This window comes from Podarcis tiliguerta (assembly GCF_965153285.1).
Source record: "Podarcis tiliguerta genome assembly, chromosome: 3".
Lineage (NCBI taxonomy): Eukaryota > Metazoa > Chordata > Lepidosauria > Squamata > Lacertidae > Podarcis > Podarcis tiliguerta.
The window spans coordinates 109,550,560-109,565,044 of NC_139536.1; the positions used below are offsets into that span (position 1 = coordinate 109,550,560).

General features: G+C 44.9%; 1 protein-coding gene across 3 annotated transcripts in view; it reads left to right on the forward strand.

Moving 5' to 3' along the window:
- Window positions 1–14,485, forward strand: part of COG6 (component of oligomeric golgi complex 6) — a 74,509-nt gene that overhangs the window by 36,290 nt on the left and 23,734 nt on the right. Inside the window, exons 19-21 of one of the 3 annotated variants that reach the window (XR_014509979.1) lie at window positions 240–520; window positions 895–1,587; window positions 1,848–2,733. Coding sequence is in view for 2 of the 3 variants with exons in the window: in XM_083435351.1 (XP_083291477.1) it covers window positions 240–387 (148 nt within the window). In the remaining variant the exon portion in view is untranslated. Of the gene's footprint in view, window positions 1–239; window positions 521–894; window positions 1,588–1,847; window positions 2,734–4,036; window positions 4,223–14,485 lie in introns of those variants that run through there. The other 2 variants (XM_083435351.1, XM_083435352.1) reach the window with 2 other exon arrangements.

Here is a 14,485-nt window from a genome sequence, read left to right on the forward strand (position 1 = left end):
AACAACCAAGGCACGGCTTCCAATGGGTTGCAGGAGCTTCCTGCACATCAGACGTTCAGCTTCCGAAAAACGTTCCAAAACCGGAACACTTACTTCCGGGTTTGCGGCATTCGGGAGCCGAAATGTTCCGAAATGGAGGCGTTCGGGATCTGAGGTTTGACTGTACTAATTTCTGCAAAGGTGCAGAAGTATGCAAAGAGATATTTTGTTCTCAACACTGTGTTTTTGTTTTGTTTTAGACAGCAGATAATAAAACTGTCCACGGAACTAGTCTGCAGAGCCTATAGCGAAGTATATTCAGCTGTAATGAATCCAGACAATGGCTATAAAGATCCGGAAACGATATTGCCCAGATCTCCTCATCAGGTTCAAGCACTTCTCTCCTAACCTTAGCCAAAATGGAGTTTCTCACTGTTTAAGGTCAGAATATTTTCATGCAAGTACAAGATAGGCAATGATTATTTCTTTCTGTTCTTGAAATCTTGGTGGAAGTTTGGGTGGATGTATGCTTGGGACGCGGGTGGCGCTGTGGGTAAAACCTCAGCGCCTAGGACTTGCCGATCGCATGGTTGGCGGTTCGAATCCCCGCGGCGGGGTGCGCTCCTGTCGTTCGGTCCCAGCGCCTGCCAACCTAGCAGTTCGAAAGCACGTCAAAGTGCAAGTAGATAAATAGGGACCGCTTACTAGCGGGAAGGTAAACGGCGTTCCGTGTGCTGCGCTGGCTTGCCAGATGCAGCTTGTCACGCTGGCCACGTGACCCGGAAGTGTCTGCGGACAGCGCTGGCTCCCGGCCTATAGAGTGAGATGAGCGCACAACCCTAGAGTCTGGCAAGACTGGCCCGTACGGGCAGGGGTACCTTTACCTTTACCTTTACCTTTATGCTTGGGCTACAGCTGTGTAGAAAGTTAGTCTGATGAGATCCCATTGACTTGAACGGGATTTCTGCCGCCTTATTATGTGCAGTACTGTAGACATATTGGTAGACAGAGGCAAGAGGAATTTTCAGATACTAAATTATTTTCATGTTGTTATAAACATGAAAATGGCTTCTTTGGGAAAGAAAGAAAATCCCCGTTAATTTTTTTTATGATTAATCATGTACACCCAAAAAGCTTCCAAGTTCTAGTGATTTAGTCAATATTGGGTTTTGTTCCACCATTCTTCCGCTAACAGTTTGGAGGAAGAGATATCAGCGTTGCGAACAAAAGGAGACGGTTTGGATTGGATACGGGACGAATGTGTGGATGCTTCGATGTGTTGCTTTCTGTCATGGATACTCTCAGCAAAAATAAAAACCCAAGTCTAATCTTTGAAGATCTAATTTATATCACTGGCTAAATACTATTAGGTTTTTGCCATGTATCCGTTACCCAGTTGATGGTTGCCTGGGAGTAAGTCCTGTTGAACGCAGTGGAACTCAATGCACTGTTAATAATGTAAGCAAACCGTGCTCCCATCAGATCCACATTGGTCTGTGACACCTCATGATATCCACATCGGTGACTATTGCACCGTGGAGAATCAGGAAAGTGTGTATACAAACCTGACTTTAAGAAACCTGAAACTTAACCTGCCTGGTAAATACAGTGGTGCCCCGCAAGACAAAATTAATTCATTCTGCGAGTTTTTTCGTTCTACGAGTTTTTTTGTCTTGCGAAGCACCAATGTGTATTGACGGTTTCCCATAGGAATGCATTGGCGGTTTTTTAAAAAAAGGCGCAAGACGTTTCGTCTTGCGAAGCAAGCCCATAGGGAAATCCATCTTGCGAAGCAGCTCAGAAAACGGAAAACTCTTTCGTCTTGCGAGTTTTTCGTCTTCCGGGGCATTCGTCTTGCGAGGCACCAGTGTACCATTCCCCTGAGGGTACATGTCTTTTTAGTTTGGCGTTTGTACTGATTGGAAAAAAGTGAATAAAAACAACAACACCATTCCCCTGAGGGTCTTCCATTGATCATTTTATAGAATCATAGATTTGTAGAGTTGGAAGGGACCCCAAGAGTAATCTAGTCCAACCCCCTGCAATAATGACTCTTGATCCTGTTGGTTGTAGTCAGAGCTGTCTTTCCCATAGGGCTTAGTGGTGCGTTGCGCCAGGGCGCCGGCCTCTCAGGGGCACTCCAGCCAGTGGGGGAGCTGCGCAGCTTTGCTGGTGGCTTCCACTTTCCCTGCACGCCTGCCAGCTGCGCCCCGTCAACCATATGGCTGGCAAGCATGCAACTTGCCTCCCAAGCCTCAGCGGGAGGAGAGCAATCCTTGCAGAGGCTTAGGATGGAAGCTGCGCCCTGCCAACTATATGGCTGGCAGGCACACAGTTTCCCTTCCAAGCCTCTGTGGGGATCGCTCTCCCAAGCGGCATGGGGAAGAGTTGTGGCCCCCCCATGGCCGGCAGTGCACAGCTTCGCCCCCCCAATCTGTGGTAATTTGGGGCGCTGGGTGGATATTTGTACCCAGACGCCTCATCTGCTAAAGATGAAAGATAGCCCTAGTTGCAGTCCTGTACACAATTACCTGGGGTATGTTCCTGTTGAACTCATTGGGGCTTGCTTCATGCATAGAATTGTACTGTTAATATCAATTACGTTTCTAGGGTTGTTGAACACAGAGAAATCTGCAGTCGGTATTTTAATTTAATTTATGGGTTGGGTACTTCCAATTGTCTTTAAACCTGATCAAATGAACTAACAAATGTTTCATGCAACGGATCAATGATTAAAGTAAATAAAACACATAACTGTGTGTCTAATATGTCTGGAAAAACTATAACAAATCTTAGGAAGGTAACCTGGTAAGTGCTAGTTTAGGTACCTGTGGGAAAACAAACATGGGTAGCTACAAAATTTAGAATGTCAGGAAATTCACATTAATAAGTAATGCTACTTAAAAGTAAATAATATACCGTATTTTTCGCTCTATAACACGCACCAGACCATAACACACACGTAGTTTTTAGAGGAGGTAAACAAGGAAAAAAATATTCTAAACGAAATAGTGGATATATGATTTTTGTGGTTCATGCTGTGGCCAAAGACATGTGATCTGACAGTGAGTTTGGAGTAGCCCAATGCAAAAATCCTGAGGATCCATGTGGATCCATGCTTTGTAACCATGGAGGAGGGAAGGAAGGGGAACCATGGATCCTCTGCTCACGACTGCAGCAGAATGCCCGCCACCCGCAGGCATTCGCTCCATAACACGCACAGACATTTCCCCTTACTTTCTAGGAGGAAAAAAGTGAGTGTTATGGTGCAAAAAATACGGTAATTTCTCCCACTTGTTGCTGGTACACCTAGAGCTGGTTGGTTCCAAAGATTTGTTCCAAAGGGGATATGAACATGTGCTGCTTCATGGAATCCATTCCAATTTTTAAAAAATTATTTTCGATCGGGGTGAACTCCCTTAGCTCTTACTGCTCCCAGGATTAGCTCACAAAGAACAGGGTGCATTTCCACCATCAAAACACAACTGTGGGGTTATGTGGACACTGTTTTATGTTAATAGTGCCACCCAACTGGCATCAATGCACTGTTTGGGTACTGTCGCCACAACTGCTAATTCGTTGGATCTTTCCGCTCGTTTTGCAGTGCACAGAGTACCAGTTTAATTTAGCATCAGTGCCGTAGACCTGATCAGCTTCACTTTCGTAAGCCAATGAATAGCTTTTAATCTGGGGAGGTCAGGAGGATGATAATAACGATGCCGATAAAATTAATAATAGGCTTCAGGGGAAATAAAGAATGTTTTCCTCACTTCCTTTGGCTTAGATGTGTTTCTGTACAGAGACTCCCAGCTGCTGGAACAGTGGAAGTTTTGCCTTTGTCCGCTGTAGGATGTTGTAAATAAAATGTTTTTCTGAACTTTGAATACCAGCAGTGGGCATAAAAAATTTCTAAAGAGGCACTGACGTTGTTGGAAGCAGATTTGGCACTACTAGTGCAAAGCTTATCAGCGTTCGAGGGGCCCTCTAAATACATTTGTAAATGACTAGCATATATGGAAGTGAGCAATTTCCTGTAAATCAATGTACTTTGCTTTAGACTTTGACTTCACAACACGACTACCCTTGAAAACAAACGACACACTCATTATTTTTGACCTCAGCATGAAGAATCGTATGCCGCTCTCCCCTCTTCAATCTTGTACTAAGAGGAAATTTCAATTAAACTTCAATTAGACTAAATAAACGGTATAAATGGAAGACCTGAAAATATAAGCCCTGGACAAAATAAATCTTTGGATGCCTTAATTAATAGCTAAAGAACAAATGCTTTTAAAGGTAAGTCGGAAATTAAGAGCTGTATGGTTGCTGTTGACTCTTCTGTTCCACTCCTGCTCTTTGAGTTTCAACAGGGGCTTATTCTGTCCATTAGGGGAAGGAAAATGCAGTCAGCATACGGCTATAAACATCCAGCAACAAAATGAAGAGCCAAAGCCTATTAGCTTTCCTGAGAGCAGGCTAGGGTTCTTTTCCGGTAGAAGTACACTGCTAGATACGGTTCCCATATAGTTCAGGAAGTCAATGGTTACGTCAACTTGCATGCATAACAGGAGTTTAAATAAAGAGCCCGGCATTTTTCATCCATTTAATTTGTTTATTTTAATGCCATCCCAGAAAGCTGGGGCTGGCGAATGGAAAAAGCATTTAAACCCGCGAACAATATAAACAAAATCAGTTTTCGGGCACTAAAATTACATGACAATTCACTAACCGGTCATCAGCTTATCCCTGACCCACACAAGCCAGCACAAAGAGATAAGCTTCTGAAATATGCTCTCGCTTGGAAAGCAGCCAGTTTTCCTGGAAGTGGGTGTTCCATAAACAGAAGATACTTCTTGGTGCATTTTAGCTGTTTGAACATTGAATCGTTACAGGGGCAGCTTCGATCACCCTGGGATTGTGAAGTAGCCTAGGTAATGGTCCCGAAACGGTCTAGACTGTTTTAGGGCTTTAGAAGATCAACAACAGAGCCTTGAATTGGATAAGAAATTCAACAGGAGCACATGTGTAATATGCTCTCAGCATCCCTCCCATTTTAGGAGACAAAGAACCTCACTGTGCACTGGTTGAAGCTTCTAAGCAGCCTATGATGACCAGATAACAAATCTTAAAATGACCAGATGCATGGCTTTAAGTTGCCAGGTGCCATGTCTGACCAAAAAATGGTAGCCTACTCAGGAGACTTAAGTCAGAGAAAGATGGTTCAGGCCATCACCCAACCCAGGCATTGCGGATTCGGCAATTAATCTTGGAGCTAAAAGGTAAAGGGACCCCTGACCATTCGGTCCAGTCGTGGCCAACTCGGGTTGCAGCGCTCATCTCGCTTTATTGGCCAAGGGAGCCAGCGTACAGCTTCCAGGTCACGTGGCCAGCATGACTAAGCCGCTTCTGGCGAACCAGAGCAGCGCACTGAAACGCCGTTTACCTTCCCGCTGGAGCCGTACCTATTTATCTACTTGCACTTTGATGTGCTTTCGAACTGCTAGGTTGGCAGGAGAATCTTGGAGCCGGCCGAGACTATTGGCTTGAGTGACCAGAGGTGACTGGATGTTATCAATCACCGCCATCCCAACCATGCCACACACGCACGTCGTCTGTCAGTCATCATGACTCTGTGTCTGCAAGCACCTGCTGTCGGGTCACACTTACCCAGCTTTCAACTATGACCAGCAAGTAAGATAAAGAGCATGCTGCTCACATGACATTTATTTGTGAGGGAGTGCCCAATTAAAAAAAATAAAATAAAGATTTTCTTGGTTTACAAAACTACATGCCTTGTCGCTCTTTTCAAGTTGTACAGTGCTTTCTACAGATCTTTCACATTTGTTATGAGACATTAGTGTTGAGTATACAGACGCGGGTGGCGCTGTGGGTTAAACCACAGAGCCTAGGACTTGCTGATCAGAAGGTCGGCGGTTCAAATCCCTGCGACGGGGTGAGCTCCCTTTGCTCGGTCCCTTTACCTTTTATACAGTGTAAGGTCAGGACGAAGAGGGGGGAAAAGGAAGGGTGGTAGTGAAATTTATATTTTTTGCAGTGTGTGTGGGGGGGTTGTGTCAGTGTCAACTAGATAGCTTCTTTTTCTGTTTGCTTGTTCCGTTTCCTTGGTAGTGAGAGAGGTTGGGGGCCCAGGGTGTGGTTGGTTGGTTGTGTTTGGCTACAATGAGGTTTGTTGGGTCTTGTTGAGGCTTGTTGGGTCAGGTAAGCCAGATGGATTCGTATGCTGTCGGTGGGTTCTTGTTGTCTTGTTGGGCTATGTATGTGATAAATGGGAGCCATATTGGGATGAAGGCGTCCTCTTCTATTTTTTTTTTTATATTTTTTTTATTAGGTATTTTATAATTATAAAGAAAAAGAACAATGAGGGGGGGGAAATACATAAATTCAACAAACAGTACATTGACAACAAAAAAAAGGAAAAAAGAAAACAATACAACATAAGAAAAAAAAACAAAACAAAAACACACATCCAAATTTTTATATCCAAATCTTTCGTTAGCTTATTACCTCGACTTCCTCACACCTCCCTTTTTTGTATTCTAGTTCTAATCTAGTTCAGATTTTGCTAAATGCAAGGTGCATTTCTGCCCCATCCCTTGGTGGTAACTGCTTTGCTTTTTTAAAAAAACAACAACCACCAGTTGACTGACATAATAGTCCATCGTATTACCAGTTTTTAACCTAACTAGGTCAGTGTTAGGTCTGGTTAATACCTAAATGAGATGCATTACATATAACAGGTAGGAATCAGCTAACAAGGCCTGCTGGTGGAAGCCTGTGCAAGGACTCCTGCTAGCACAACAGGGCTTCCCCCCCCTCAAGCTCCCCCCCCCATTGGATTTGGGAGAGTCAGGAGGTGTATTCCATGTGTCATCTGTCATGCTGAAATTCTTGGCTAATGGAATGATTGCCTAGAGCTATGGTGAATTATTTCCCCCGTACTCCTATAGCAACTCTCAGTTCTGACCGCTAGTTTGGATGCCCATGGTTGGAAAAGTTTGCTTTCAGACCTCTCTTGCCCTCGTGATCCTGGCAAGGAAAGCACACTGCTGTTGGCTCAGCCTCCTGATAACTTTCCCCCTTGTTCTCGAGCAGCCAAGAAGAGAAGGAACTTTAAATTGCTGGGTGTTTGCTTCCGTCTCCTCCTCAACGTCTTGGCTGCTTTCCCCTGCTACTGACTTTGCAGGTGGTGATATGTGGAATTGCAGCGAGGGTGGGGTGTGCCCTTGATTTGGGGCATGGAAATTGTGTGCAATCAGCAAAGCAGAATGAGACATCTCTCCAAGTAGCATTCATCATCACTTTGTTAGTGTCTGAATGATTTCCTTGGGTGAGAATCATACAATTCCCCAGCTTTGCACAGCTGCTGTTTACAGCAGCCCAGAGAACAACGATCTGTTTAATTTCAACCATATTGGATTAAGAATGGCTGCCTGTCTTCACCCTGAAGTGTAGTAGAAGTAGATTTGGCACACACTGCGTTCCAAGTCATTTGTTTCCAGAGATTTGTTTATTTTTTAAATAATATTTAATAGAAATTTAATAGTTACAGAAAGAAAGAAAAGAGAAAAAACAATAAAGAATTTAACAAACAATACATCAAAAAGAAAAACAAAAACAAAAAAATACATCAAAACAACAAGAAAAACAAAAACATTTAAAAACACATCCAATTTCCATATCTTTACCTTTCATTTACTTGTTTCATCGACCTCCTCACACCTCCCTTTTTTGTATTCTAGTTCAATTTAGCTATTTCAGCAAATCCTTTCCATCTTTCTCAATCTTTTTTTCTTGTTGTTCTATAATTTATCTTAACACAATCTAACTTTAAATTTTCCACTTTCGCCCATTAACAATCAGTTTTTACTTAGTTCTTTATAACATTTCTGCTAAAACCATATAACTTCATTCCAGCATTCTTCTAACATTCATTTATTTTGCAGTATTTCTGTAAATATACTTTAATTTTTTCCCAATCTTCTTCCACTGACTCTTCTCCCTGGTCTCGGATTCTGCCAGTCATTTCCGCCATTTCCATGTAGTCCATCAGCTTCATCTGCCGTTCTTCCTGGGTCATTTCTTTCCAGAGTTTTGTGTAGGGTTTGGGTGGGAGACATTCTGCTCCAATCCTGAATTTCTGTCTTTGTCTCTTACCATTATTGATCTATACTAATGTTTTGTTGCTATGCCATATATAAAGGCACCAACATCATTTCATTGCAGAGAAAATACAGTTCATGATCGGGCTGCATATATATAATTGCCATGATTTCTACAATCATGTAAGAGCTGTTCGACAGTGGAATTTGCTGCCAAGGAGTGTGGTGGAGTCTCCTTCTTTGGAGGTCTTTAAGCAGAGGCTTGACAACCATATGTCAGGAGTGCTCTGATGGTGTTTCCTGCTTGGCAGGGGGTTGGACTCGATGGCCCTTGTGGTCTCTTCCAACTCTATGATTCTATGATTCTATGTAATTCGAGCTTTGTCAAGAAATCACTTCGGTGGGGAACCTTTTGCCCTCCAGATTTTGCTAAACTATCGCTACACAGGACCTCCATTCACACTGCCCAGGCTTATGCCCCAGAAAGGTCACTTTGGCACTGCTAACACAGCACAAACAATGCAGGAAGCAGCAGTTACGAGTTACCGGTCTCTGCGGCCGCAGCAGGCACTGTGATTCTCCAGCGGTTTGACTTTGCTCCATTGTCTCTTGAGACAGATGGATGCCAACAACCAGGAGTCATCATTCCTAGCAAGCATGGCCAACTTTCAGGGTTTATAAGAGTTGTAGTTCAACAACATCCGAAGAGCCACATGTTCCCCACTCCGGCCATGACACATCAGAGAAATGTAGCTAAATTACATCATCATCTCACCCAAAGAACAACCAAGAGGGAGAAGAAAAAACAGCTTCAAACTTAACAAAAGCATAGGTAAAGGTAAAGGGACCCCTGACCATTATGTCCAGTCGTGGCTGACTCTGGGGTTGCGGTGCTCATCTCACTTTATTGGCCGAGAGAGCCGGCGTACGGCTTCCGGGTCATGTGGCTAGCATGACTAAGCCGCTTCTGACGAACCAGAACAGTGCACGAAAAAGCCGTTAACCTTCCCTGCTGGAGTGGTACCTATTTATCTACTTGCACTTTGATGTGCTTTTGAACTGCTAGGTTGGCAGGAGCAGGGACTGAGCAACGGGAGCTCACCCCGTCGCGGGGATTCGAACCACCCACCTTCTGATCGGCAAGTCCTAGGCTCTGTGGTTTAACCCACAGTGCCACCTGAGCAATATGTTAAAAATACCCTGTGCTAAGATATTTCTAGTGCTGTTTACAAATGGATCATGAGTAAATTCAGTTTCCCGCAGCATTTGCATCTACCAAAACTTGACTCCTGCTGAGTGTAGCAAAGGCTACTTTGGCTGGAGAGAGATCGGCCGTACAAGAGAGCTATCTGTTTACACAGCTACAACCAGAAGTAGCTCTCCTCATCCCAGTCACAATCTTCAAACACTCTTTCCTTATCTCTACATGGAGATGGACATTTTTCACCACCCATGTGAAAAGTTCTTGGGTATCTTACTCCATGAAGATTGTGTTGCCTTCGGAAAGTTGCACGGTGGTGGTGTCTCAGATCAGCACTGTACCAGATGTTTGGCCGTGTTTCTCAACCAGGTGAGTAGGGTGATTGTTTTCAGAACAAAAATCATTCAGAGTAGCTATACTCGTCCATATGTGTCACGGAGTTGAAGCGGTTTGAGGAACAGTTAGTCTTACTTTCAGCCTGTCACTAGATGGTGCCAAAAATCCATATTGGAACAAAGTATGTCAGATTTCAGCTCTGCATCAACTCTAATGCTGTGGAAAAGGGCTGTCCCCCAGGAGATAGCTGCAGAAGGCATTAATCTCCCTATTCTTTGCAATGCGGTCAGTCCTCCAGATCTGGAAAAGAATTGCCTGAGTTCTGTCTCAGCCAACGTGTTCTGTCTGCACCTTCTCTGGCTTTCATCACGAGTTCTAACTGTAACATGGGAACTTGAGAATACTCTGCTCACTGTACTATAGTAAAATGGGGTGGGACCACTAGTGAGTGGGGTGCTTTCTCAATTTGTTACCAGGCGGGTGAAGTTTACACATAAGAGAATCTACCCTCCTTTCTACCCCAATAATTTGGATGATAGTCTTTCATTTTCTGCCCTTAAAGCCCACCAACTTCTACCTGTTGAAAGTTGGATTTCTTTCATTGCTGGAGTGATATTTTCTAAGTAACAGCCTTTATTTGGCAACATGCCCTTTGTGGATTCATCTTTTCCTTTTTGTATTATATCTCCAGGGTCAGATAGAATCAGGATGTCTGGAATGTCTGTGCCTGTTGCCACAAGTTTCCTTCCTTATTTCCCCAAAGCAGCCATCTTTCCAATGATTCCCTGCTTTGCCCTGCTGTTCATATGTGGCTGAAGGAATTAGACCGGTGTTTCTGAAACCTGTTTTTCCAACTTTTTTTCAGACTACAATTCCCATCATCCCTGACCACCGATCTTGCTAGCTAGGGGGTGATGGGAGTTGTAGTCCAAAAACAGCCAGAGACCCAAGTTTGGGAAACACTGAATTGGGCCAATGCTGTGCTGAAAAAGGAACAAATCTCATTTCCATGCACTGCTGTCTACAGAGTGCTGTCATAGATGGCTGAGGGGCGGACATGTTTTTCACCTTTCTTGGGCTAACGCTTCTTGAATTAATGAAAACATCTTGGTGTCTATTTGCATGAAGTAGCCATCACAACTTGACAGTGATGTGGCGTGGAGGGAGGAGGGAGGCATCTGTGTGAACCACATCAGCACGGAGGCCAGAGACCGTCTTCAGAATTGGGGAGGTACCTGCAGTAAGCAGCCAAGCAATATGGCACCTGAACACACTCGCTGGGTTCCGCCCAACTTTTGGGGAGCTCAGCACATGGATGTGACATACTTCCAAGTAGGGTTGAAAATAAGTTGCAATGGGGATCAATTTGGGACTCCCACAACCAGCTTTACACAAGGCTTTCAAATAATTGGCCAGCCCTCTCTACAAAGTGTTTGGATTTCTGAAAGTTCATTTCATTTACCGTATTTTTCGCTCTATAAGATGCACCAGACCAAAAGACGCACCTAGCTTTTGGAGGAGGAAAACAAGAAAAAAAAAATTTTGAATCCCAGAAGCCAGAACAGCAAAGGAGTTCAGGCTGCAGATTGTTGTTGTTTAGTTGTTTAGTCGTGTCCAACTCTTCGTGACCCCATGGATAGCTGCGCAACCTGCATTCGCTCCAAAAGACGCACACACATTTCCCCTTTTTAGGAGGGAAGAAGTGTGTCTTATAGAGCGAAAAATACGGTATGTTCTGCCTCTCAGACTATGCCAGGCCCATAAAGCGGATCACAGAGCCACCGCCGAAAACGCAATGAAATTAGCAACGTTAAAATCCGTTCGTCACAGAGAGTTAAGGAGGGCCGGATACAAACGTAAGCCATAAAATAAATACATGTATAAGATTTACATGTGATCCTCGGTTAGGCAATCAAACAGCTTTAAGCAGTCCTGGAAAACACATTGCATTCAGCAGTCGTGCTTTAAATTCAATGTGAAGAAAAAGCAGAGTCTAGCCTGTTCCATCCTGCAAGCAGGGGATAGATACAGGCATGGGGTTACCATGTAGTAACCACACAGCCTGTTAATGTATTTCTGATATGATTACAGCTCAACAAATAACTTCTCAGTGGAGCAAGAGGCAAGTCACACCCACAACTCTAGTATAAACAAATCCTCAGGGGGCAAACGTATGTTGTATTTAAACAGGAATTCAAGGGGCAGGAGACCTAAACTTTGATCCTGCGATGTTGAGCAACACGCGCTTGGAATGCTCCCTCTCCGCGCCCCCATTCTGTTTCAATTTGTTTTTGAAGCTGATCTCCGTTTCTCGAAGGCCGCCGTGTCCCGAAGGCACATTGTATAGGCACCCAGAAGAAGGAGGTAGCGGCTTAGGGCGCAAGCAGTAGGAATATGTTGCAGAAATGCAATGCAAAGCGAGGCTACCAGCGGCTAGCGAGAAAAGCAAACAATGTGTTTTCGCAACGCGCTGCAGCCTCCCTGCTTAAGACACTGGAAAAAAGGTCACAAGTGCATTATTATTTTTTTAGCCATTGTGCAAAAGCGATGATCCAGTGAAAATTGCCTGTTACCATGTGACGTTGGAGAGGGCAGCACTGCTGCTATTGGGCCATTTAAAGTTTTGCAACAAGATAAATATCTGGCTTTCCTTGGAGCGCCCTGCTCCTTCTCAGGAATTGTACAGCAGGGCAGGGCAGCGCCTCCAAATTCTTAAAATGCAACAGCAACACTAAATTAACAAGATTTGCAGAAATCAGAACAGGCGTGGAGGCATCAATCATTAATTGAATCGCAACGAAAAGCCCGGTTTTGCCTTTGATTCCTGTTCAGCCACGTCCTATACAGCAGCCGTGTTTACAGTATAATGTAAGGACAGAATATTGTATTCAGCTGTGCAGATCAGAGTTTTACATTATTTGTGGAAGACAGGCTGTTCCTACCTACGCAAATAGCTATAGACTGAGCAGTGCGGGATTTCACTGATCATATGCAAGGATTATTTACATTTCGTAAAGCTAGTTGACAGTTCGCAGTTTCATCATCTTCCTCTGCAGAATGTCAACAAATCTCTAGTCTGAGTAATCTGGAATCTATGTGCTGCCGCCTGGTCAGGGGCCAGGATACCACAAGGACTGCCTTTTCCTATATAAGAACTAGGTCATCTTCTGGGGCCTCTGCCATCTGAGGGCACCACAGGTCAGGGCCTTTTCTAGGTTGGCACCTAAGTTGCAGTATTCTCTTCCTAGGAAAATGTGCCTAGCTCCTCTCAGCAAAGGAGTTCAGGCTGCAGATTGTTGTTGTTTAGTCGTTTAGTCATGTCCGACTCTTCGTGACCCCCTGGACCAGAGCACGCCAGGCACTTTTGTCTTCCACTGCCTCCCGCAGTTTGGTCAAACTTATGCTGGTAGCTTCGTGAACACTGTCCAACCATCTCGTCCTCTGTCGTCCCCTTCTCCTTGTGCCCTCCATCTTTCCCAACATCAGGGTCTTTTCCAGGGAGTTTTCTCTTCTCATGAGGTGGCCAAAGTATTGGAGCCTCAGCTTCAGGATCTGTCCTTCCAGTGAGCACTCAGGGCTGATTTCCTTCAGAATGGAGAGGTTTGATCTTCTTGCAGTCCATGGGACTCTCAAAAGTCTCCTCCAGCACCATAATTCAAAAGCATCAATTCTTCGGCGATCAGCCTTCTTTATAGTCCTTTATGGAAGTGAGAGCTGGACCATAAAGGCTGCAGATTAAGGCCCTGCTATTTCAAAGCACATTCGGAATCAGCACGCCATCGGTTTTCCTGATGCTGTGTCTGGCTTTGACATACTTAAGTGTTCTGTTTGATTTTTAATTGCATTGTAGAGCCTAGTGGAATTGCAATATAGAAATACAGGTGTCTCCCCCCACTTAACATGCAATAGACTCGTGCGCAACTGCTTATCTGCGTGGTGCCGGAAAATAAATAAATAATTTAACTCAGCCCCAGAAATGGCGAGAGAGAGCTGCAGCCGCGTCCCTGCAAGTCCTTCGACCTCCAGCAGGCCCCAGAGTTTCAACTCCAGATATTTTGGTCTGGATTGGGGAGAGTGTGGGAGAGAGAGCTAGAGAGCAGGGAAAAAACATGGGTGTTTGAAGGCTTTTGGAGGGTGTTCCCCACTTTGCACAATTTCAGTTATGCATGCGGGTGCCCAGAACGTAACCCCCTTGTACTTCAATTTTTAAAATAAAATGCATTAGTTACCGTATTTTTCGCTCCATAGGGCGCAACGCCCCATAGGACGCACCTAGGTTTTTTTTGGGGGGGGGAATAAAGGGGAAAAAATTATTCCCCCCCCAGGTGCGGAGCTGGCGCAGGGGAAGCCTGAGGTTCCCCCGACCCCAGCCCCGAGAACAGCCTGCTATCCGCAAGCCTAGGGAGCCCGGCAGGAAGTCGCGCCGGTCTCCCCAGGCTTGCGGAGAGCTGTGTGAAGCCCGGGCGCGCTCTTCAGCGCGCCCCAGGCTTCGGAATGCAGGCAGCTCTGCGCAGCCCTCGGGAGACCGGCGCAAAGTCGTGCCGGTCTCCTGAGGGTTGCACAGAGCTTCCTGAAGCCTGGAGAGCGAGAGGGGTCGGTGCGCACCGACCCCTTTCGCTCTCCAAGCTTCAGCAAAAGCCTGTATTCACCCCATAGGATGCACACACATTTCCTCTTCATTTTTGGAGGGGGAAAAGCGCGTCCTATAGGGCGAAAAATACGGTATATCTTCGACGGTGGCACACTCTGGTCTGGATACAGGAAGGAATCGGACCTATATATGTTTAAATCAGAGTAGATGGAATACTATGGCTAATGTCAGCTGGCAGTTTTTGTTGTTGCTCCTTCC